At 46.4% G+C, this 22,177-nt stretch overlaps 1 protein-coding gene across 1 annotated transcript; it reads right to left on the bottom strand.

The window, feature by feature from the left end:
* Positions 1 to 9,542: 9,542 nt before the first annotated feature.
* PM20D1 (peptidase M20 domain containing 1) lies at positions 9,543 to 20,975 on the bottom strand. The gene is made up of 13 exons (XM_075722467.1): positions 20,774 to 20,975; positions 19,272 to 19,358; positions 18,453 to 18,685; positions 16,923 to 17,009; positions 16,007 to 16,140; positions 15,439 to 15,558; positions 14,589 to 14,664; positions 14,292 to 14,353; positions 13,961 to 14,039; positions 12,344 to 12,415; positions 11,321 to 11,489; positions 10,501 to 10,600; positions 9,543 to 9,672 (listed from the first exon to the last, which is right to left on the bottom strand). The coding sequence occupies exons 1-13, from the start codon at positions 20,973 to 20,975 to the stop codon at positions 9,543 to 9,545; spliced, it is 1,551 nt and encodes a 516-aa protein (XP_075578582.1).
* Between the last annotated feature and the right edge of the window lie 1,202 nt (positions 20,976 to 22,177).

Raw genomic sequence — 22,177 nt, 5'->3', positions numbered from 1 at the left:
CTCCTCCTCTTCCAGAAGAATTTCTCACCTCACAGCACAAGGCAACGAGAGTTCTTATTTAAGGTAACAGCAAGTTCCCAGTTAAGGTTACTTACTGAGCTGAGCAGGCTGCAGGGTGGGAGCTGGCATTTGGACAGCCGCAGATTTAACGTCACTCGCCAAGAAGTCGTCTTTCACCTGAAACATACGGGAGGAAAAGGGATATTCAGCTGGGTCTCGGCATAACGGCTCATTCATTCCGCAGCGTGTCCCCCAAGGCGCGCTGAAGGCCGTACGGGCCCCTTAACCCTTCAAGCCCTCTTCCACGAGCCCCGGCCCGCTTCGGGGGGCTGTGCCGGGGGGCCCGCGGGCAAGAGCAGCTCTCTGCCCCCCGGGCGCCAGCAGCGAGCGCCCAGGAGGGACCCCCCAAGCCGCGGGACAGGGGCTCCCTGCGCGGAGGCCAAAGCCCCGCACGGAGCCACCGGGGCACAACCGCGGCAGCCGGCGCAGAGCCGGAGGCGGCCGCGGACGAAGCGCGGGCACGGCGCGGCCCGGGGCTCTCCCCGCTCTCCGGGTGCCGCAGCGCCCGCAGAGCCCCGCAGCCCGCCGACCGCGGGGGGGGGGGGGGGGAGCGGGCGGCCCGCGCTCCGGTAGCCCCGCAAGCCACCACCCACCGCCGCCTCTACAGCGGAGCCGGCCGCGGCCCGGCGGCCCCGGGGAAGCGCTGCCCCGAGCAGAGCGGAGCTGCCCCGGCCGCCCGGCCCCCTCCCTGCGGCAGGGGGCTGCCGCGGCCCCGGGCCCCCGCCCGCCGCGCCGGGGACCTCCCCGCTGCGCACCCGCGGCCCGCCCGGCTCCGCTCCGCTCTGCCCCGCCGGACCCGCTGCGGGCTGCCCCGCGCCGCGCTGACATCACCGCCCAGCCAATCGTGGCCCTGCCCAGCGCGCCGCGCGGCGCTCCCATTGGCCGGCCGCGCGGAGCGTCACGCCCTGCCCACGCAGCGGTGGGTGAGCCGGCAGGCCCCGCCCCTTCGCGGCGAGGAGGCGTGGCCTGCGGGTCACGTGCCGCTGGGCCCACATGGTGCCGGCGCGGCGGCCGCCACCCGTCCGTCGGTCCCGCCGCCCGCCCGCCGGGCCCGGGGCTTTGCCCGCTCCCGGGATCCTCCCGGCTCTCACCTGGGGCGCGGCGGTGGAAGGAAAGGCTCCTCCTTCCTCCTCCCCGCTGTCCGGCCGCTCCCGCTCTGCCGAGCCGGTGGGGTGCAGCCGTGCCCGGGGTGCGCTCCCGGCGAATTCGTTCTCCCCACCTGGGGAGAGGGGCAGAGGGGTTTCACAGGTCACAGCGCGGTCCCCGACTCCGCGGGGGTGCCCGGGCTGGGCAGAGGCGTTTCCACGTCCCCCCCCCCGTCCCAGGGAAGGGCTGCCAGAGCGATGCCGCACGCCTGGCGTGGGGAGGCTGCGTCCAGCCGTCCCGCTCAGGTGGGTCAGCTTGAAATGACTGTGAAACAGCAACCCCAGGGCATTTCATCATTTTAACTCAATAGTTTGTTCATTAATTAAGCACGGCTTTGGTACGTTGTCTATCATTTTGGGACTGAGGCCCAGGAGCTAACATGGGACGAGCAGTACACGCTGGCTTTCCGGCCTCTGTGCCAGACCCAAGGGCTTCTCGGATGTAGTTCAGCAAAGAAAATCGGGAATATCGTCACGTATGCACTTTGCATCTGTTTAGGCCAAACTGCCCCACAAGCAATGCATACATAAAAAGCAGTAACTGCTGCTAGAGAGGTCAGTGCCTCATCACTCTGCAGAATTCTGTATTCCTGAATGAAACTAGCTCTTCTGATTCATGTTTTGATTTCCTTTTTTTTTTTTTTTTTTTTTCTTTTTTGCATGAGTGGAACTTTTGACCAGTTGTTGTTTTTCCTTCCTGCCTTTCCTCCCAGGAAACAGTCAACAGCAAGTTATTACCCAGAATGATTACGTGATCCTCAGCTCCATGCCTTGGAGACAGGTCTTGAGCCAATAATGGTCGCTGTGACACAAGCATGCGTGCGAGGGGAAGAGGGAGGGCGGCACAGGAACTGCATTCCCCCACAGATACACCGAGTCAAGCGTGACTAGGGCTGGTGACTTCATTTCTTAAAATAAGGCAACGAAGGTAGCCACAGTCAATGGCAGCAAGAGGTCCACTGTGATCGAGACCGCCCCCAAAGATGTGGGCCGTGCTACTTCATTTCTTTCTGCTCATATTAAAAATTGAGCATGGGGAGCTTCCTTTCCTGAAATACTGTTGCTTTAGAAGAAAAGGGTGAGACTGGCACACTTGAAGCAGAGCAGGATGTATAATTATATAAAGCACCACAAAGATAGCTCAGATAAACCCGCTTAGGTCTTCTAACTTTCTCAGGCCCCAAAACCTTTGCAAATGCGTCTCTTCGAAGCAAGCTGAATTTCTGGAGCAGATGAGCAGAGCGCTACGTTCACTGTGGTAAAGTAACTGGCAAAGTGCACTGCGTTTTGTACCTATCTGCTGCTACACAGTCTACCTGAACCCGGTATTTCAAGGGTGATGAGCATTTACAGTCATTTAACTAATTCTCAGGACCTCCTGCTGTGACACTGGCAAAGAGACATCATGGAAAACTTGAGACATACAGAGACGATGTCTTAACTAAAGTCGTAGCACAGTTCCACACTCAAGCTGGGAGTAGAGTTCCAAATCCTGCCTCCAACCCTAGCCTCAGTTTCCTTTGTCCAAATAAACCTGGTCTGTAAGGCTCTCCTTCCGCCTTCATCTTTCCTTCCTGACTTGGAAAATCCGTACCTCCCCTGGAGCAACCATTCTTCCCCCACCCCCCTAAAAACAACGCGCAGCAAAATGTGACCTTGTTGATTAACTGCCCTGCCAGCTGCATGGTCAGGAAGTGGAAGCATGGAGACAAAAGCCGCTTGAGACAAGAAAACAGAAATAGATAAAACCCCCACCAGCGACGCTGACACGCAGAGATCAGAAAGGCAGAGGATGAAAGGGCAGGAAATGGGTTTCCAATTGCAGGGTAGCAGGTACCAAAGGCAACAAAACGATTGGAAAGGAAAGAGTTTACCATTGAGCTACACTAGGTCATGGAATGTCGTGCCCATGTGTTTTACAGCAGCCACGTGACTTTAGCACTACCAAGCTGTCCAGCTCTGGGCAAGCACTCAGGAATGGCCTAGGAGGCCACAATGTGTATAGGATGATTTTGCCATTTTCACAGAAGAATCCAGCAAAATAAAGTGGTTTGGCCCAAGTCACTCAAAAAACCCATCTAATGTAGAAATTATCAGTGCCCTGTCAAACCCTTTGCTCTCTGTTCTAGCTCCACCGCTGCCTGCCATATCTAAATGCTGATCTGAGTCCCAGCTGCCTTTGACCAATGATCCTGAGGGAACCTAGTTCTTAATTCCTTGTAACCAGGAATCTCAACAGGCAAACTCAAAGACTGAACAGGTTATCGATAATGACTTACCCCTACAGGTGTTAGTCCAGAGCAAAAGCAGTTCATGGGGGCAGGCAACAGCGTCAGCAGCTGACCCTGATCTGGTCCTGGTCTGGGAGAAGAAACACGGACCACGGAAGTTCTGTTTTACCAGCCTGGAAGCAAAGAAAACCATCACCATCCTTTTTCCGAAGGTCCAAATGACTACCGCTCCCAGCTGCGTTCATGTGTCACCCACGTGCTGCGCCTGTGGCGACAAACACAGGTCAGGTACCTCCCTAGGGCTTTTTGCCACGTGAGAGCATCTGGCAGAGGGGAGCTGAAAGGTCCTCGCTTCCTGCGTTCCACAAGGCCAGCGGTTCCTGTGCCAGCAGCTGCTGACCCAGCGATAGCAGGGACACTTGTCATGCAGGGACTGAGGACGTGCCTCACGTTTCTGCTTTGTTCCAGATATAAGCTACAAATTAATTTATATTCAGAAATTAGGCCCAAGAAAGGACTAATGCCACGAGCCTGCTGGACTGATCACAGCAGACACTGATATTAAAAGAAGTATAAATGAAAATCATTTCTTAACTCCCCCTATTTCTTACTCCACAAAGATCCTCTCACTTCCCAAAATCCCAGAGAGGACATTGGATTAACCTTTTCTGGTGTCTATATACAGCTAAGCAGTACTGTAGTAACAACATTTAAAAATCCAAGTGGACTTGGAAGGATAAAAGTGCTCCAGGGCAAATAATAATTATTCTTCCTGAGAAGTAGGCTGACCTCAGACCTATACTGAAGCTAGACTAAGATCAGTAGGTGAGCTAGTAAGCTTAAAAGGTAGTTCAGATATGCACATGCCAGATATAGTGGCTGCAGTACAGCCAAAATAGTTAGTATCTGGAAAAAAAAAAACCATTCAGGTTTTCTCCTGGGGGCTTTCTGGAGGAGTTCATATCCCTTACTCCGGCCATTGGATCAATCTGTGATGGTAATCCACTGCTGCCTTTCTCTAATCATCTTCACCATGCAGAAAACAGGAAAATAACCTGTTGTAGCTGTGGTAACTGGACAGAGAGCATGTAGAGAGCCTCAGCAGACACACAGTCGGCAGAGTCACCCAGCAGAGGATTACTGCCATGAACTAGAAGGAGCTTTTTTGGTCACTTGGTTAAATAACTGAATTACAGCCAGGCCCCTCCATGTGGTTGCCTTTCTTGTGCAAGATCAGGCACAGTGTTAAAGCGATCTGAGTATTTACAGGGCTACAATAAACCATACAATTGTGTTGGATTAAAAATATAAATTAAAAGATGTGTGGAAAGCCCCCTGGGATATGCTACATGACTTGCATGTTGCTTCTCCTACCCCACCGCCCAGGCCTTGACCAACTCGCAGGTAAATCCATCAGTGACAAAGAGCATTCGCCCTTTGTCCCCTACCCCCTGCATTAACCACCCTTCCATGTGGTCATTTTCCTTCCTGCTGAGAACTGACTGCAGCTTCCTCTGGGGCCCACCATCACAGCTCTTAAATCAGCCAGAGCAATCTCTACTGAGTGAAGCAGGTCACTCCCTTCCCCACCATGCTGAGCTCTTTATCTCTGCCGCCCCTGCTACCCTGGGAAGCCGTGGAACCGGAAAGCGGAGCCAAGCCCCCCACACGGCAACTCAGATGACATACAGCCTTCACCGTGTTGCTCAGTTAAGGAAAATAATTCCCTGGGCAGCACTTCTGCACGCCTCTAGGCCTTGCTATGGGCACTGAGAGATGCTGGCGTGCAGCTACCAATGCTGTACTAGAGACCTCGCAGGTCACGGCAGCACAGTTTCTTTAAAGGGTTATCGCGAGAGCCGGAATTTGGGGACTAAAATGACAAACATCTCTGTAGAAGTTTCAGATTTCTAGCAAGCTCTGCATAGGAGCTGTGGATGAGGACTGAATGCATTGGCAAGAATCCATGCAGGGTTCAACCTGGCAGCAGCAGACCGTACTGAAGCCCACTGAAGGTCAGGATTAAGGGTTGCAGGCTGAGCTACAGGTGAGGACTGCTTCCCTGTAAAGGCAAAGGATACCGCAGGCTACGACTGAGCGGCCTCCAGATTCCTCAGTGGATGTCTTGCTGTACGGTACTGCTGAGACCAGGGCTCGGTAGCATGGGCTGAGCGGAGCAGGGAAGCTTCCACAGCACCTGCTTGAGAAAATGGCTTTCACCAGCTCTGTGAAACACCAAACAAAAAGGCAAAAGAGGAGCCAAGAATGCAAGTGTCAAATGCAAGGCTGGAGGAAACAACTTTGTAAACACCTCGTTCCTGCATTCTCCTCCAGCTCTGTGCCTGAACTCTCCATGGTCACTCGGGGCTGAAAATAAACCAAGCCCCTTTAAATAGAGGCCAGCAACAGAGCTTTCTTTAGAAAATGCAGGTGTGGAATGTGACCTTTTCTCCAACGTGTAGCAGGCCCGTGTGACCCTAAATCAGCTGGTCTGCCAGCCAGCAGGCTGCTATGGCCGGACAACTACAGGCATGTTGCTCTGAGTACCTGGTGTCAGAAGAATGGCAGCTTTGTAGGCTTGGCTACAAAGAAGGGGAAAAAAGGAAGTTGCTATGGATATAACACAGAACACGTTAACACACTGGAATTGGACTAATGCAAACAGCGTTCAAAACCCCATTAGGTATGACACCAAGTTATGTGTCTTCAGAGCAGAAAATCAGGCTTTTCCTTCTCTGATGAATCAGAGGTAATTGCTCTACATGCTCAAAGCACAGTGAGTCATTACGAAACAAAATAGCTCTCAGAGCTGTTACTCTGTGTTTTCATGATGTACTTGGCATTATCAAGTAACCACTCATACAATGCAAAGTTGCATACAATCTTAGCAGAAAAGGCCAGCGCATCATCCTTAGACTATTATTTACATGATTGACACCAAGATCTCAAATACCACTCAAGATGAGAGGCATTCTCTGAAAACATCTCATGGGAGCAGTAAAACGGGGTGGAAAGAAAACTGTTCTGTCAGGAGAGGCATGCAGATACCAAATCATGGAGCGACCCTTCAGAATTGTGCCAAACAAGCACGGCATGGCAGTTATTATGGTAAAATAAGATGACTTGAGAATACGAAGGGCAAAGCTGCTGCACAGAAAAAAACCACAGACAATTATCAGAAGTGACTGGAAAAAATGGGCAGAGGTGGGGAATGTGCTTTTTCCCCATTGGGAAATAGGTCTGTTTCAACCACTTCAGTGTCGTGGCTTCAGGTTGCAATAAAGCTCTGTTGAACATTGGCTCAATGCAGAGGCACTGCACAATTTCAGCACTGGCTGATGAGCAGCACAATGAGGCTCTGCAACAAGCTGCATTAGCGAAACCTCATGGCACGCATTTGCACAGTACCTGCCAAAACCAACCCTGCCTTCCCAGCACTGTTTGCCCTTCACTTTTCCTTCAGCAGCAAAATGAATCTCCAGATGAACATCCTTTAACAAAACAATCCTCACCAAAACAGAGATGAGTGATTTTTGGTTGGAGACAGGAGATTACAAAACACAAAGGCGGCTTTAGGTCTTTAGGACCCATTTGCTATTACAACAGGCAACAAATCCCTGCTTCCACACCACAACACAGCCTTCACTACACAACAGCATGACCCAAGTTAGGATTTTCACAACCTGTGCCCTACAAGAGAATCACAGAACGGTTGAGATTGAAAGGGACCTCGGGAGACCATCTAGTCTTTACTCCCCAGGTGCTGTTGGCCTCCTGTGCCTCCAGGGCACATTACTGGCTCACGTTCAACCTGTCCACCCCTGCGTCCTCCGCAAAGCTGCTTTCCAGCCAGCCAGCCCCCAGCATGGGGTTACTCCTCCCCAGGTGCAGGACTTTGCATTTCCTTTTGCTGGATTTCATTAGACCTGTTTTCCCATTTCTGCAGCCTGTCAAGGTCCCTCTGAACGGCAGCACAACCATCGGGTGAGTCAACCATTCCTCCCAGTTTCGCATCATCTGCAAACTTGCTGAGGACGCACTGTCCCACCACCCAGGTCATTAATGAAGATGTTAAACAACATCGGCCCCGTACTGCCATAGTCAAAGTGAAGGCTTTAGACTCGGTTGTCTTTATAGAGGCTTGCTAGAGAAAAAAAAGCCCAGAAAAACTTTCCTCCACCTCCCAGTCCTGGGGATGTTATTTTATTCTGTGCTGCACCCTGACACATCACTTTTGCTGTGTCTGCAACGGGAGTTTGCAAAGAGGAATGACACCTTCACAAAAGAGCCATAGACATGTGGCTAAACAAATTAATGACGTTACGGCACACAGACAAAATGCAATAAACCGTAAAAGATGCAAGCTATTTACTACCCAATAATGCATAAACAGAGTTAGCTAATTTTGTATAGAAAGGGGAGCACCAGGGAGAGTGAAAAGATTAAAGCAGGATGGAAAATATGTGGATTTGTTTTGATGGAAACTTTATGACTTGCTCTAGTGTAGAATCAGGTGTGGAAATTACTTCATTGCAATAATACAGTTACATAAAAAGACTAAATAACAATCAGAAAAGAATCTGCATTCCTCGTTTTATTAGATGAAAATGCCGATCTGGTTTCAATTTAGTAGACTGATACAGTTTTAGCCGATTGGTCATACTGATAAGATCAGACAGCAAATAGAGAACGGTGAATGGAAATAATAGGAATGACAGTTCCATCACTGTTTTTCAGGATACGTTTCAGGGTATTTCCTGTACATTCCAGCACATTTTACAATATAAATGTGGAGCAGAATAACCACCCATTCCAGCGTATAATTCAAGTTCTGAAAAAGAGACACACATCTCTGCAACAGGAGGAGTTGCACTAGTACCTACAGCACAGGGTCTGCATAGCAGCACAACAAATCTGCTCTCACCCAGTCTTTACTTTGGCTAACATCTGGTTCTTAATTTCTTTCTTTGTTTAATTAATGGTAACCCCAGCTAAAGAGACTATCAAGGCCAAAAGAATGCTTAACCCTTCAGTGCTAACAAAGGTAGGCGTGCCAGTGCAAGATTAAATAGGGTCAACATCAATGGCCTGTCTACACCAGGATTCCCAAAGAGCTGAGTCAACAGAAGTGCTGCAGTGAAGGGAAAACCGCTTGCATAGGCAGTGAAGGAACAAAGACTCTCTGCTCCCACTGAAGGGCTTCACCATCTTTCACAATCAAGTTCCCAGAGGAACAAAAGAGAAACATACACTACAGGAACTGATTCAGTGAAAAGAGAACATCTACGAGCAGACAACACTGATTTAGTTTCTTACTTAAAGCTGCAATTCCTTATTCTGACACCCAGCTACAAAAAACCAAAAGCCACTGAAACAACAGGAAGAAAAGTTTTCAGCACCTCTGAGATCAGGGCAACATCAGTTAAAGCAACATAGCTAGGACTTCTGGAGCTCAGTATTTTAAAATAGAGTCAAATCAGTGCACGCATGGGAGAACTTAGCAGTATCAAGTTAATGCCGACACTGGTTGAGAGCACTGCTGATGCTGCCTGAGAGCACGGCCTGGGGAAGCAGCCCATACCAGCAGCAGTTCAACAAACTCTTAGGGTGGCTCTACCAATTACACACAACCTACACCGTGTCACCAACCTTTCACGTGAGCTTTTGACACATCATTTGTGAAAAATCAATTAACTGTATAAAATGAGTCTGTCAAAAGCATACACAGGAAGATTCACCTCTTTTACTGATAGGTGAGTGACTGCTGATTATAGCTTAGTTTTTTTAAGTGACTACCAATTTCAGAGGCTTAAAGAAAGTGCTGAAAAAATTAATACCATCAGATCAATGGCTGCATGTCAGACCAGGGAAGAATGGAAAACAGGGTTATTTGCTGTGTTTTAACCAGGTTCTTATCATTTCTGGCAAACTGTACATTTGCCTAAAGCAGCAACCAGCAGTTTCTCCAGCTGTATGTAAACCACAACATGCAAAAACCAAATTTCCAGACATGGCTCAATACGCAACACACAACTGCATCTTATGGCCCTGACCCCTGCCACCCCAGAGTCCACCTTAATAGCTGCTCTTCTCAGGGTTGTGTTTCTCACAGCTCGTGGGAGTTTGCATGGGGCTCTGGAAGCTTGTCAATGTCACAGTTCTTGATCAGCTGAAAGAGGAACTCGATCTGTTTCTCGTAATTCTCAATTGAGATTCTCTCATTCAATCCATGGATCCTGGCAGAAAGAGAAGAATGTTTTTCATACCAACGTGCATTTGTGACTCACCTGGATATAGCCAGCACCCTCCTTGCCTGTTCACTTCGTAAAGCAATGCACAACATAAAAACATAGACCAAATACTGCACTGTAACTGCGATGTCTCTTCCTCAGGCCAACCAAATTTACTGATTCTAAGGCTCAGAGCACAACAAATAAGTCCATGGTGTATGTGGAAAAGAAAAAACAGCATTCCAGCTCTCTGCCCATTTCTTGGCCATTTATGTCACTGCCCTGTACAGCTATGAGAGCACTCTACTCACGCATCATCTGCGCCTCAATAAAATGCCAAATCTATTACATGCTGGATAAACAAACAATCCCTTGCATGATCGTGTTCTTTGTTATCACTTTATCCCAGGAAACCAAACTTCCAACTTTAAGGAGCAAATAAATTCAGAGTGGCACGTGTCCAAACATACGGAAAAATCTCTTAAACAAGGCCAACTACCAGAACCACACCTTTCACACTGCTGCACTATATAAAGGATCCAGTGAGCTTCACAGCATTGCTGTACTACCGAATGGGACACCTAAATGAGGTCCTGTCTCCATGTGAAGTAAAGAAGAGTAAGGGCCAACACTCTCCCAGTGTAATTACCATCCCCTATTTGTGCAGCACCCAAATCTGCAGGAAATGGGTGGCCTAACAAAATGTGAGGCAACACCACCACCATGCCAAGGTATACAAGGTTGGGTTTCCTTCTTCTGGCTAACGCATATCGATTTTCTCTTTCACTAGTCCCCACCCCAAACAGCTGCCCACATGCAGACGGAATACAGTACCTGGGAAGATCATCTGATTTCAAGAGCAGTGGGTTAAATCGATAAATGGCATTCGTGACGTTAGTGAAATGCCTGCTGTCCGTGTTTCCAATACATGTGCCTGGAAAACAAACCTCAGGTTTACTTTGCATGAGAGCAGCATTTTAATGGCCCACGCTTTTCCCAGGAGAAAGGAAAGGCATCTGGTGACAGTTCTATATGATCCCTAGATACACCAAAAGCAAAATCACTGGAAACACTTTATTGGTACATTCTGGAAGAACATAATTTTCTCCTTCATGAACAGAAAGAGCTGAACACACAATTCAATCATTCTAAGAACAGCCATGATACTCAGCCTCCACAAAAGTTTAAGCTTCAAACTGCAGTCTAACAAACAGTTCAGAACTAGGAAGGAGCTGCGAGAAAGGGAAGGGGCTGGGATCATAAGGAACAATACAGAAAAGCAGGAATGGCTTTGCCAGCTATGAAAACAATAAAAGAAGAGCTAAAGCAAGAAGACCTCCTACTCTCCCTCACAATTCCTTTCTTCCCTGAAGAGATTCCTTTGTATGTGCAGAGATTCAAATTCAAGGCTCATTGTTTCTGTCAGTTTCCTGTTTGCTTTTTTACTTCCACTACTAAAAAACAACATTAAAACTTCTAAAACATAAAGAGGGAACGGAATAAAAAGAGGAAAAACCAGCTGTTTCCAGTAGTTAACAGCTGGGGTGGAGAAATACACAGAAAAATGGAAACAAGTCAATATTGGGGGATGGAGGAGAGAAAAGCAGGGTGGAAGCTGGAGAGGAAACAATAATCATCATGTGCTTGCTGTTACCTGGGACTACACTGTCAACATCTGGGAAGGTATCCAGAATGGTTCTTTGAAAAATGTGGACTCCAAATGTCTGGTCATCCCAAGGACTGATGGGGACTGGGTCAAAGGCCTCTACTACATCAATCTTCACTCTGTCATCAGCAACAGTGTTTCTAACTATCTCTAGCACCTACAGGTAACACACAAAGATTAAATAAGCAAAAGAAATGAGAGCATCCCTTCCAGATGTCTGCAAATGTTCCACTTTCCAGAAAACGTTTGTCGATGAACTGCCAATTGTGGCTGCAAATACAGATGCGTAGTTAGGACTGAAACCGTGTGGCAGTCTCTCTTCCTCTTACTCAGTGGATGGCTGATACCTAATTTTTTTTTTTTCCCTAGTACAATCAGATGCACAACACTGTCTCAAAGTACTCCTCAACTGCTTCAGTCCTGAAAGACAGGTGGTCAGCCTGCTGCTGCTACCTGGCAGTCAGGTCATGCAAGTAAACAATCCAGAAAAAGCTTCCAGGAAGATAAAGTTTCATCAAAGGTTTGGGAAGCGAAGATACTGTTTACTGACAACGTTTCGCAGCTGTCCTTGGCTGGACAGGCACGTCATACCTACTGAAGTGTGCAAGACTCCCATATTCTCACAGGTCACAAACCTTAACACTTCCATTCCGTATTCACATATGATCCCTGTGCTCTTCGGCACAGAAAGACTTCTGAAGTCTGCTCGATATAACTGCAAGGCATGCTTCCAAGTTTGGCCTGCCTCTTGCTCTGCTCCACATCCAGAAGCCACAGTAAACAACGCACTTTGCAATCCATCTCAAAGGAGAAAAGACATTAGATAAGCTGTGTTTCTGACAGCCTCCATAAAGGAGCAATGCCCAAATTTTCCCTTTCCACTGCTTGTATGAATACAGGGAGAGACAAAAAGAGTATTCTTATAGAACAGATCTGCTGCCACAAATGTCTGAGGGCCACTCTGCTCGAAGGGATGAGAACAGCCCCGCCGTCTGGGGGTACAGTACGTACCTCGGTGACCTTCTCTGCAGAGTGGATCCGGAAGTTCACGGTTGCTTTTGCAGAAGATGGGATGACATTTATCTAGAAAAGAGGGAGGACCAACACTTAAAAGGAAGTTAAGAACAGATGAAAATGCCAACTGCAAACTCAGAAACTGCTCAAACAACTCCAAGCCTCAGACTAATGCTTCACCCCGTTTCCACTAAGTGTGATATCTCTTCCTGTACTCTGTGTTAAAATACTGTAAATCTGTAACGCAGATAACTACAGAGAGATATTAATTGACTCAACAAAAATGACATTAGCTGTTACATAGAATTTTTCCTCGAGATAAGCCCTCTCCCTTCAGAAACTTTACACTGAGAAATTCTGAAAGTTTACATTGTTTTTTTAAGCAATATTTTTACCTAATTGTCAAATTACTTTTCCCCAAGAAGGAGACATGGAATTTACTTAACAAATGATATTACTGAAGACATAACTCTTATTTTCTACAGAATGAATAATTATAATTTTCTAAAAGCAAAAAAGGTATAATCTTTAGGAGAAAAAAAAAAAAAAGAAACCAGGGTGTCACTTCTCTCCTGACCACTCAGTGTCACTGTTCAGCTACTGTATCTTGTTTTCTTGTCCAGTGATGCTTTTCAGTAACAGATTTTTTTCACGGACACACCAAACAGTCTGTTTATTTTCCAGGGCTACAGTATTTTTGGACAGCTACACCTCCTTATCGGGGCAAGATCTGGCTGCATCAGCCAGAACCTGTTATCTCTCAGTCCAAGGTGCACACTAAGCCACCTCGAATGAAGGTAAACGCCAGACCCATGCTCACAAACACAAGATCCCATCAGGGCTAGGGAAGTGTTTACAACTGTGACAGTTTCAAACACTGTCATTGATACTTTGTAAGATTACATAGAAAATACTCTTTCTTGTCCATCCTAAAATATTAACAAACAACAGAGTTTACAGAAGTCTTTCTGTGACAGAGATCAGGCACATGTTGGGCTCTTCTCCCAAGTAACTAGCAATAGGATGAGAGGAAATGGCCTCAAGTTGTGTCAGGGGAGGTTTCATTGTATATTAGGAGAAATTTCTTTACTGAAAGGGTGGTCAGGCATTGGAAAGGGCTGCCCAGAGAGGTGGGGGAGTCCCCATCCCTGGAGGTGTTCAAAAAACGGGCAGACGTGGCACTTTGGGACATGGTTTAGTGGGCATGGGGGTGTTGGGTTGACGTTGAACTGATGATCTTAGAGGTCCCTTCCAACCTTAGTGATTCCTAGTTTTACTTTCATTAAAAAATATTCCAGCCACCAAGCTGGGAAACATGAAATTAATTATTACCCTCAACTGGTTTAGTGGTGGACTTGGTAGTGTTAGGCTAATGGTTAGACTTGATGATCTCAAAGGTCTTTTCCAACCTGAACGATTCTATGATTCTATAATTAATTTTCAACTGTAGCTAAATCCAAGCCACATAAAAAGTAAAAACGACACTTGTGGTGACACCACACAGGGTCTAAGACCAGGGCCGGTACTGATCTTGTAACTGGATATAAGTAGGTTGAAACCAAGTGTCCTAATTGTCTCATCATACTACATGGAGAAAAATCAACATGAAGCTACCTTGATTCCTGCATTAAACATCGTGACTGCTGTAGTAGTTCGAACCAAGGCATTGGTGGCAGGTTTCCAGGCAAGAACTCTTACAAAAAAGAAAAAACCCATGTTTCAAAGAAGTTTAATAGCGATAAAACATAAGCACCACAATTACATAGGCAACAAGCTGAATGATGGCCTATTCAATTAACAAAGTGGTTATTAACAGTAAAGCACTGACATTGTCTAAACTATGAAATGGTGTAACTGATTTCCTGGGAACACTAGAAGTGGCTAGTGGTCTTCATCTTTTAAGGGTGAGAGGCTGGGAATATTCATCAAGGATATATTTTCTTACCTGCTGACAATAGGTGAAAACAGCCATAGATTGCTCATTATGAGATTGAGAGGAAACCTGAACTAAGTGGAAGAAAGAAAACCACAAATCAAAAAAAATCACTAGTTTTCAAGACGACAGTGTACTCACTTGGCTATGGTTGAAACAATGCCAGCAGAAACAACGGTCTGGGAGAAAGGCCAGCTTAAGACTTCTCCTTCCCAGGAACTACTTAACTGTGCTCTAAATTCACATGCTGGGTTACCCTTCGCTTATTAATATGAAAATCTGAGAATGAAGTTATAGTTCTTTCCTCACCTCCGATGCAAGGTGCTCCACAGTCATGAGTTCTGGTCCATGGCCAAAGAGATTGCGCAAGGGATTCTGCTCCAGTCTATGACAAAGCAAATCAACATTTGAAATTTAAAAAAAACTCTGGCTATTATTGCTCCAGGAGGTTGGAATTTGATTTGTAAAATGTATCCATGTATTTGAGATGCAATCACACTTTCCTCTCCTGGTCAGTAAATCTGTGAGCACAGCTCTGTGACAGATTTGCGGGCATTCTGGTCACGTGCAAAGATCTTCTTTCAAGAACAGCTGAAAAAATCCAAAAGCTTGACTCTTATAAAGAATACACGGAAATCTATAAAAATATCACACCAAATTCCATCACATCTGTATATATTAAGTTTTTCTAAACTAAGTGCTTATTAGCTAATTTGATATTTACGCAGATAGATGAGACGATTTACCCAGTCACATTCTGACTTTACAGCATGTTTATTGGCTTGGATAATTACCAGCTAGAGGTAGCAGGTATGTGCAAGGATAAATTCCAGAGAAATTCTTCAACCCAAACAAAGCAATCTCTATTGCTACAGAGTAAATTATGACAGACATCATGATCTACCCATTGTCTTGGTTTTAAGGAATCAGCTGACACTAGGAACAGCTGAAGTGAAGACACTCCAGACATTTGGCAATTGGCCCTTTGCTGGGGATTGCATTTCTGCCCTTCAAAGTGAGCGACAAACTTCAATTTCAAATATATAAGGGGAATTTGCAAAATACTCTAAATACAAATATTAAAAAAGAAAGTCACGTATCAGTGACTTAGGAGTCTGCTTGACTTGTCTTTGACATTAGACAACAGGAAAGCTCTCACCTGGACATCGCTGCTGCAAGAATGCCAATACTTGTCTCCTTCGGAGGAAAGGATGAATGTCCTGGCTCTTTTTCCACCGTGAAGTTCAGTGTCATTGAACCCTTTTCTGTAATAGCAATTCTGGTCAATGATAAATAAACAAACAATTAATGCAACTCCAAACACACATGCACAGTCTATAGGTAAAAAGAACTACTCTGCATATTTTTAGTGTCATAAAAAACACCAAAGCAGCAGCAACAACAAATCCTTAACACAGTCTCTAAATGTCTGGAGGACTGATGCCTTGGCTGCTTCTCCAGTGAGCAGACTCTATAGCATACAATTAGCATGCTTGCACTAGCTAAGTGCAACATTCTGCTTTTGTCAGCACAGCTGCGACAGACAGCAAGCAAACGCTGAAGGTCCTTTGCTTGCACTTTGTGCCACTGCTATAGCTTTAGCAACACCAGTGCCGCTACATGCCTTGACAATGTATTTTATTGACATTAGCAAGGTCATTCCTCACAAATTAATTATTGAAAATGGATCACTGTCATCATGGTCAATTGTGTTTTCTCTTACTTACACAGCCACTGGCTTCTGCACTCCCGCAATGATGCCATCCAGTATTGCACTTCCCTCATCTAGTAAGAAGGAGAGTTTCACTCCTCTAGCTTCCAACAGAGCTGCAATCTTCATTGCTCCCTTCCGACCAAACACCTGTGAGTGACCAGAGCCACACCATTGGGGAGAATATTGGAAAACCTTGCTGTTCACAGTGACCAGTGCTACAGCGCAAAGAATGCAAGAAACCCCCTCATGAACAGCTCTAGAGCAACCTGTTGATACAAGATTCTTCCTAGCAAAATTCACTGGAGATTGTTAACAGCCTAGTAGCAGATGAATTTTCAACCACACTGAGAAACGCTCTCATTCACGAGTCACTGAATGTTGCTTTGAATCTACTAGTTCTTGGACACAATGATGTATCAGAGCTATAAGCTCCGCAGGTTAATTAGCCATTTTAAGGAGGTATTCATTTTAACTATTAACAATTCTTTATATTTTGAAAATGAATAAACAAAACCACCTTATCTGTCTCTTTGTACTGTTTACTTGCAGGTATATCCACAACAGAAATGGAATATTTTTGTTAGCTCTTCCTGATCATTTGGAACAACCATGTAAATCTTAGGCCAGCTTTTCAGGTATTTTATATACTCCAAAATGTGACTCCTGCTGCACCTTCCGTGCAGAAAAGAATTTGAAACAACACTCTACTGTTTTCTTTTCTCTTTGCTCATCACACCAAACCCTTTGTTAAATGTCACTTAAAGCCCAACAATCAATATGAGACTATGACCACGTGCCTGACACAGTATCTACCCACATTACCCAGAAAAACAGGAAAGACTTTCTAGCTAAAGTGTTGAAAAATTAGGCCTCATTACATACACGAACAATGCAAACAACTAGTTGTTTGATGAAATGAAAGAAAATACCTCTTCATCATGTCCAATGCCAACATAGAAAGATCTGCGGGGTCTGTAATTTCTTCTCAGTAAAAATTCTAGAGCTTGCAGAATACCCTGCAGAAATAAAAAATACCCAGAATGTATTGTACTATTCTTGTGTGTTAGTAAGGAGAATACATGTAAAAGAATGCAATGTAATGTAAAAGAAATAGGACGCATTCAGAGCCCTTAAGGAAACTTTGTCCTGTTCACAGTTGAGCTTTTACTTCTACAACTCCTACTGATGATATTCGTATTCTCTGGAAAACACACTGCAATATTTTTGATCAATAATGCTTAAGACTTAGTGTGCTACACACTGTCAGTGTACATACACAAAATACAGTGTAGGCTTGTTCTTGCTACTGATGAAGTCAGTGACAAACTGCACAGGAAGCCTGACAGAGTTATAATTATCCAAGGAATTCACTGTTCCTCTCAACTGTCTATCCTACACGCAGTTTGGCTCTGACTTGAGCTACCAAATCCATTTATTTTAATAAGCAGTATGTTTTGTACAAAAAGTGCTAAGACGACAGAAACAGAACAAGAAACTTAATCTGAAGAATGAGAAATTAAATCTACCGTTTGCCACATTTTTCCATCTCACCTATTTTTTCAATTTAAGCTAGTTAATTTTTACATTTTAGCTAGAATTATATCGCTTCTACCTTGTCAGCACCCATTTTTGCTGTGTTCACTGAAATTGTTGATTTTTATTGTCCATTTGTGAAGTTACTTGTGCAGTTCACAGTAGAAGGAAGCACCAAAACAAAGTCTTAAGTTGTAAGGCTTTGAAATTGGTGATTAAACAACTTGAAGAAACTTTCTAGGAGTATCTCCTATGCCGTAATAAGCAGCCACAGCATCTGTGACACTGGTTTGCTAAACATCTGTTTAAATTTAAATACAGGGCTGTCATGGAATTAATCTTCGCAAGTCACAAAGGACCGTTTTCCTTATTAATTTTTCCATCATCCTCTTTCCAAATTAGAAATCCTTCACAGATTTGTACTTCATTCCTCCCAGATGTACTTAGTACAACAGCTCTTTGTTCTGCCACAGACTAGATAATAAAAGATACAAGGTTACTTGACTATAATATTAAATAAACATCATTTATTTTGAAACTCAAGCCTTTTCAAAGGGCCAAGTTGGGCTCTGAATGTCCATACGACACCTGGGAAAAAGTAAAAGGTCTATTCCTGGTTTCAAACACAGCATTTGACATAAAATTTAAATATGGCATTTAACCAAATACATCTGCATCTATGAATATGTTTTTCTGTATCTTCTAAGAGCTTTAACTCTGCTTTCTTCAGTAATAAAAGACCACTCCACTTCATCTCTAGGAAAAGTCAGGAGAAAAACCACAGGGCTTAGGAATTTATCACTAACACCCTGCATTTAAAGATGGGCAAGAGAGACAATATAGTAAATCTCAAGAGAATACATTCCTCCGCTCTGCCTTTTTCAGGCCTTGTACCTCTCTGAAATGACATTACCAAGACGACGTACTATGGCAGAGTTTTTGTTATCCAGCGTTCCTCGTCCATAGATGAAACCTTCATGCTCTGCAGCTGAGAAAGGAGGGAAATCCCAGCCCTCCGGGGGAGCAGGCACAACATCCATGTGTGCAAGCAGCATATAGGGCATCATTTCAGGGTTAGAACCCTGAACAGTAAAGAGATGGCTGTATTTCCCAACAATTTCATGTTGAATGAACTTTGAAGAAAATACAGCCGGGAAGACTGTTAAGAAAAGAATTAAAAACACATGAAAAATTAACAATAATGTCCAGTTTTATCATTATATACTCCATAGAGCAGTCATCTATTTAGCCTGAAGGGGAGCACTGTAAGTAAGAACGACCACAACAAATTTGCTTTAGGAAGCAGATGTGCAGCTTTGTTCTCACGCTTCTACCAATCCATCTCACTTTGTATTTAAAACTTTCCTAAGCAAAACCAGGAACTGTTGTTTCACCAGTGCTGCAGCTGTTTTGCAGACAGCAATGACGGGACTGCCAAAAAACCAGGCTGAAGCAGGGGTAGTCTTTTTTTTTTTTCATGGCAAGGTCATTTAACCATCTCAAGGACCAAAAACAACCACTGCAAAAATACATTTGAACCTTCTCTGTTCTAGCTTTGCCATTGCTACACCAAAGTACACTGTTGTAGAGGTGATCCATGCATGCCATTTTTGCCAGTCCTTTCTTGAGGGGAAAAAAAAAAAAAAATCCGTTCCATTACATTCAAGAACCATACATACTCTCTTCAATTTGTTTATGACAATAAAATTGAGCAGCTGAGATTGCTAAGAATGAAAGTTTAGTACCTTTCTGAATGTAATTCCCAAATTCTGCCATGGCAGTTGTATTCAAGTCCTCTGGAGATACGGAAACGGTTGGGATTTTAATAGCACCTTGAATGAAATACAGAATAGAAATCACTCGACACTGAAATTGGTCAGAAAATACTTGAATTGCATTTCAAAAGGGAAAGTAATATTTATGTTCCTGAACATTTTCCAGGCTGTAAAGATTATTCCACAGGATAGTAAGAGCTGCCACTATCAAAAAAGACCGACGTACTTCAGCTGAGCTGTGCACATGCAGCACACCGGTATTCCCTTCCAGTTTCAGCCAAGGTATTTCTCTAGTTACTTCAACACCATTTTCCATCCTAAAGTGTTGAATGAGATTGTTAGAAATGCTACTGTCCAGAAGCAGCTGCATTTTGCTACGGTGAACTGATTCCTCATAGCCATAAACTATTCTGGCAGGTAAGCAGACAGCTTAGTTGGCAGTTCAAGGTTCTTTTTCAACAGTAAGTCAGGCTGTGATGGCAAGACTGTTACAGCACCTTCTTTCACACTGCTCCAACCCTTAAAGATACATAAACACACAGGCCTTTTGTTGCTCCTTCTAGTCTGCTCTGCCATTTAAACAGGGTCAGACAGGGCTGCTCTCCAACACTGAGTCACTGTCATGCAAAACACGGGTATGACTTAGTCACAGTCACAGCTGCCTTTCCTAAGAGCATCTGTTAAGTGAGGTTACAGATTCTTTTAAAGGTCATGTTATTCAAGAAGAAACACAGAAATAAGTTCTCTCTCATATCACTGCATTTCCCTGTTAAAATGCAAATAAACAGAATTTGCTAGGCGCTAAGTCTTGCAAACCAACATGAGATTTACAGAACCCAACCCCTACTTGAACAGTCAAGGACCATCGCTTCGTGCCAGATTGTGGTTTCCTGCAAACTGCCAACCCCCACGAGATCTAAATATCCTCAAAGTCTTATGCAGAAGACTGTCTCAGCACAAACACACCCCGGCTTCTTACGGACAGGCTGCCTGCAGCAAAGTGGTGTGCAAGGTTTCAGCCAGCAAACAAGGAAAAAAAAAAAACAAACCAAAGAAACCACCCAGACCAGCAATGATTTATCCAGTGGACAGAGATGCCCAGCAAACAGTCACGGGGTACTTGGAACATTCTGCATGTACGAGGGGAAACGCTGAAGAAAACGGACATGGGAAGAAAGGCGGCTTCAGGAGAACAACCAACCGGCTTCCTCCCGGGGGAAGCACCGGAGGCAGCGCCCTTCGCTGCTGCCCCGCTCCCACCCCTGCCCCACGGCCGGCCCTCGACGACAGCCTCCCCCTGCGGAGAGGGCCGCCACGGCCGCGGGGCCAGCTCAGCCGCGGCGCCGGGGAAACAGGGGGCCGGCAACCACCCCCGGCCCGGGGCAGGGGGGCACACGGGCTGCAGGCCCCCGGGGGGCCCCGGTGGGCCGGGAGGGTGGGGCCGGCCAGGGCGGCCGGCCGGGCCCCCTCACCTCGCAGCGCCTCCTTGAGCTCCAGCCTCTCGCCGGCACTGAAGGCGGCGGTGCCGCCTCGCCGCGCCCACAGCCGCGGGATCGCCGGGGCGCGCAGGACGTAGGCGCGGAGCAGCACGGCGGCCGGCAGCGCCAGCAGCACCGCGCACAGCCCCAGGCCCGCGGCCCACGCCGCCGCCCGCCGCCCGCTCCCGCCCGCCATCCCCGGCGGACTTCGGCCGCCCCGCTGAGGAGCGGACGGGCGTGGCCCAGCGCCAATCGTCACGCGCCCGCCCGAGAGGCTGGCCAATGGGCGCGCTTGGGCCCGCCCTCCCCGCGAGTGCTGCTGGGAGTTGTAGTTCCGCGCCGGGGAACGTTTGAAATGGCGGCGGGCGGGTGGGCAGGGCGCCTTGGTTCTCTCCCTCCCCCCTCCCTGAACTCGCATCTTTCTTATCTCGAGGGGCCGTTTAGGAGCCGTGGCGCACGGTGTCTGGTGCCCACGGCAGCAAGTAGTAATGGCAATGTCCCCTCACCCTGGCTTGGGCTGTGCCCGGAGCCCGCCGGGAGCGCTGGGGCTCAGGACGCTGCTCCCAAAATGACGGGGTGCTTGAGGGGAAAAGGGGTGCCCGTGGGGAACTGAGTGAGGTGGTGAGAGCCACAGGCTGGGCAGGGGAACGCGGGTGAGGCCCAGGCCAGGGACAGGCCCAGGTGGGCACGGTGCTGTGCCCCGGGGTGCGCCAGCCCCACTCCTGACGGGGTTTAAATCCGCCTGGTTTTTAGATGCATTACTTCTTGCCTGGTTTCACCAGGGAGCATGGTGGAAAAATTCTTGTTCCCTTCTTTACGGCTGTCTTATACTGAATTTGAAAATTTCTCCTGTCTTCTGGAACGTGGCGTGAACTGTCCTGAGATGCTTGATATCGGGTGGGAGCTGCCATGGAAAGCCTGCTCTCGAATCAGCAGAAGAAGCAGTTCATTGTTCACACATTCTTTATTATCAAAAAAGAACGAAACCAATATTAAATTAAATAAATTACATTTCTGAGCTGGTTATACGTCATGCATTTATCAAGTAAGGCTTCGGAGCCATTACACATGAACATCACTGTTACTGTAAGAGCAATAAAGCGACACTGGAAATCAAAATTTTTCTACCCCAGCATGAATTTGAGCTTCGCTAGTTCTCTTGCCTGGGCACGTGGAAATTAAGATTTTGAACCCGCCACTTTGTGCCTCCAGCAATGCCATTTGCCCGCTGATATAACGTTTATGGCCAGAATTGGCCCATGGCTACAGAAATGAGGTATCCTTCTTGCTAGGTCATCAGAATCGCGGCGCATATAGTCAGCGCAGCTACTTTCAAGCCGCCTCTCTTGACATCCCATCCATTACGCTTGTAGGAACTTCAAGAAATACAATGTTTTT

The sequence above is a fragment of the Pelecanus crispus genome, chromosome 17, assembly GCF_030463565.1.
Source record: "Pelecanus crispus isolate bPelCri1 chromosome 17, bPelCri1.pri, whole genome shotgun sequence".
Classification (NCBI taxonomy): Eukaryota; Metazoa; Chordata; class Aves; order Pelecaniformes; family Pelecanidae; genus Pelecanus; species Pelecanus crispus.
The sequence above is the reverse complement of the archived record's forward strand: the minus strand, read 5'-3'. Positions and strand labels throughout refer to the sequence as shown.

Coding starts and splice junctions, on each gene's coding strand:
- PM20D1 (XM_075722467.1), bottom strand. CDS start 20,975: ATGGCGGGCGGGAGCGGGCGGCGGGCGGCGGCGTGGGCCGCGGGCCTG. Junction 14,665..15,438: donor CTTGCAGCAGCGATGTCCAG/GTGAGAGCTTTC, acceptor GCTTTGTCATAG/ACTGGAGCAGAATCCCTTGC. Junction 14,354..14,588: donor TGGAGCACCTTGCATCGGAG/GTGAGGAAAGAA, acceptor TCTTCCACTTAG/TTCAGGTTTCCTCTCAATCT.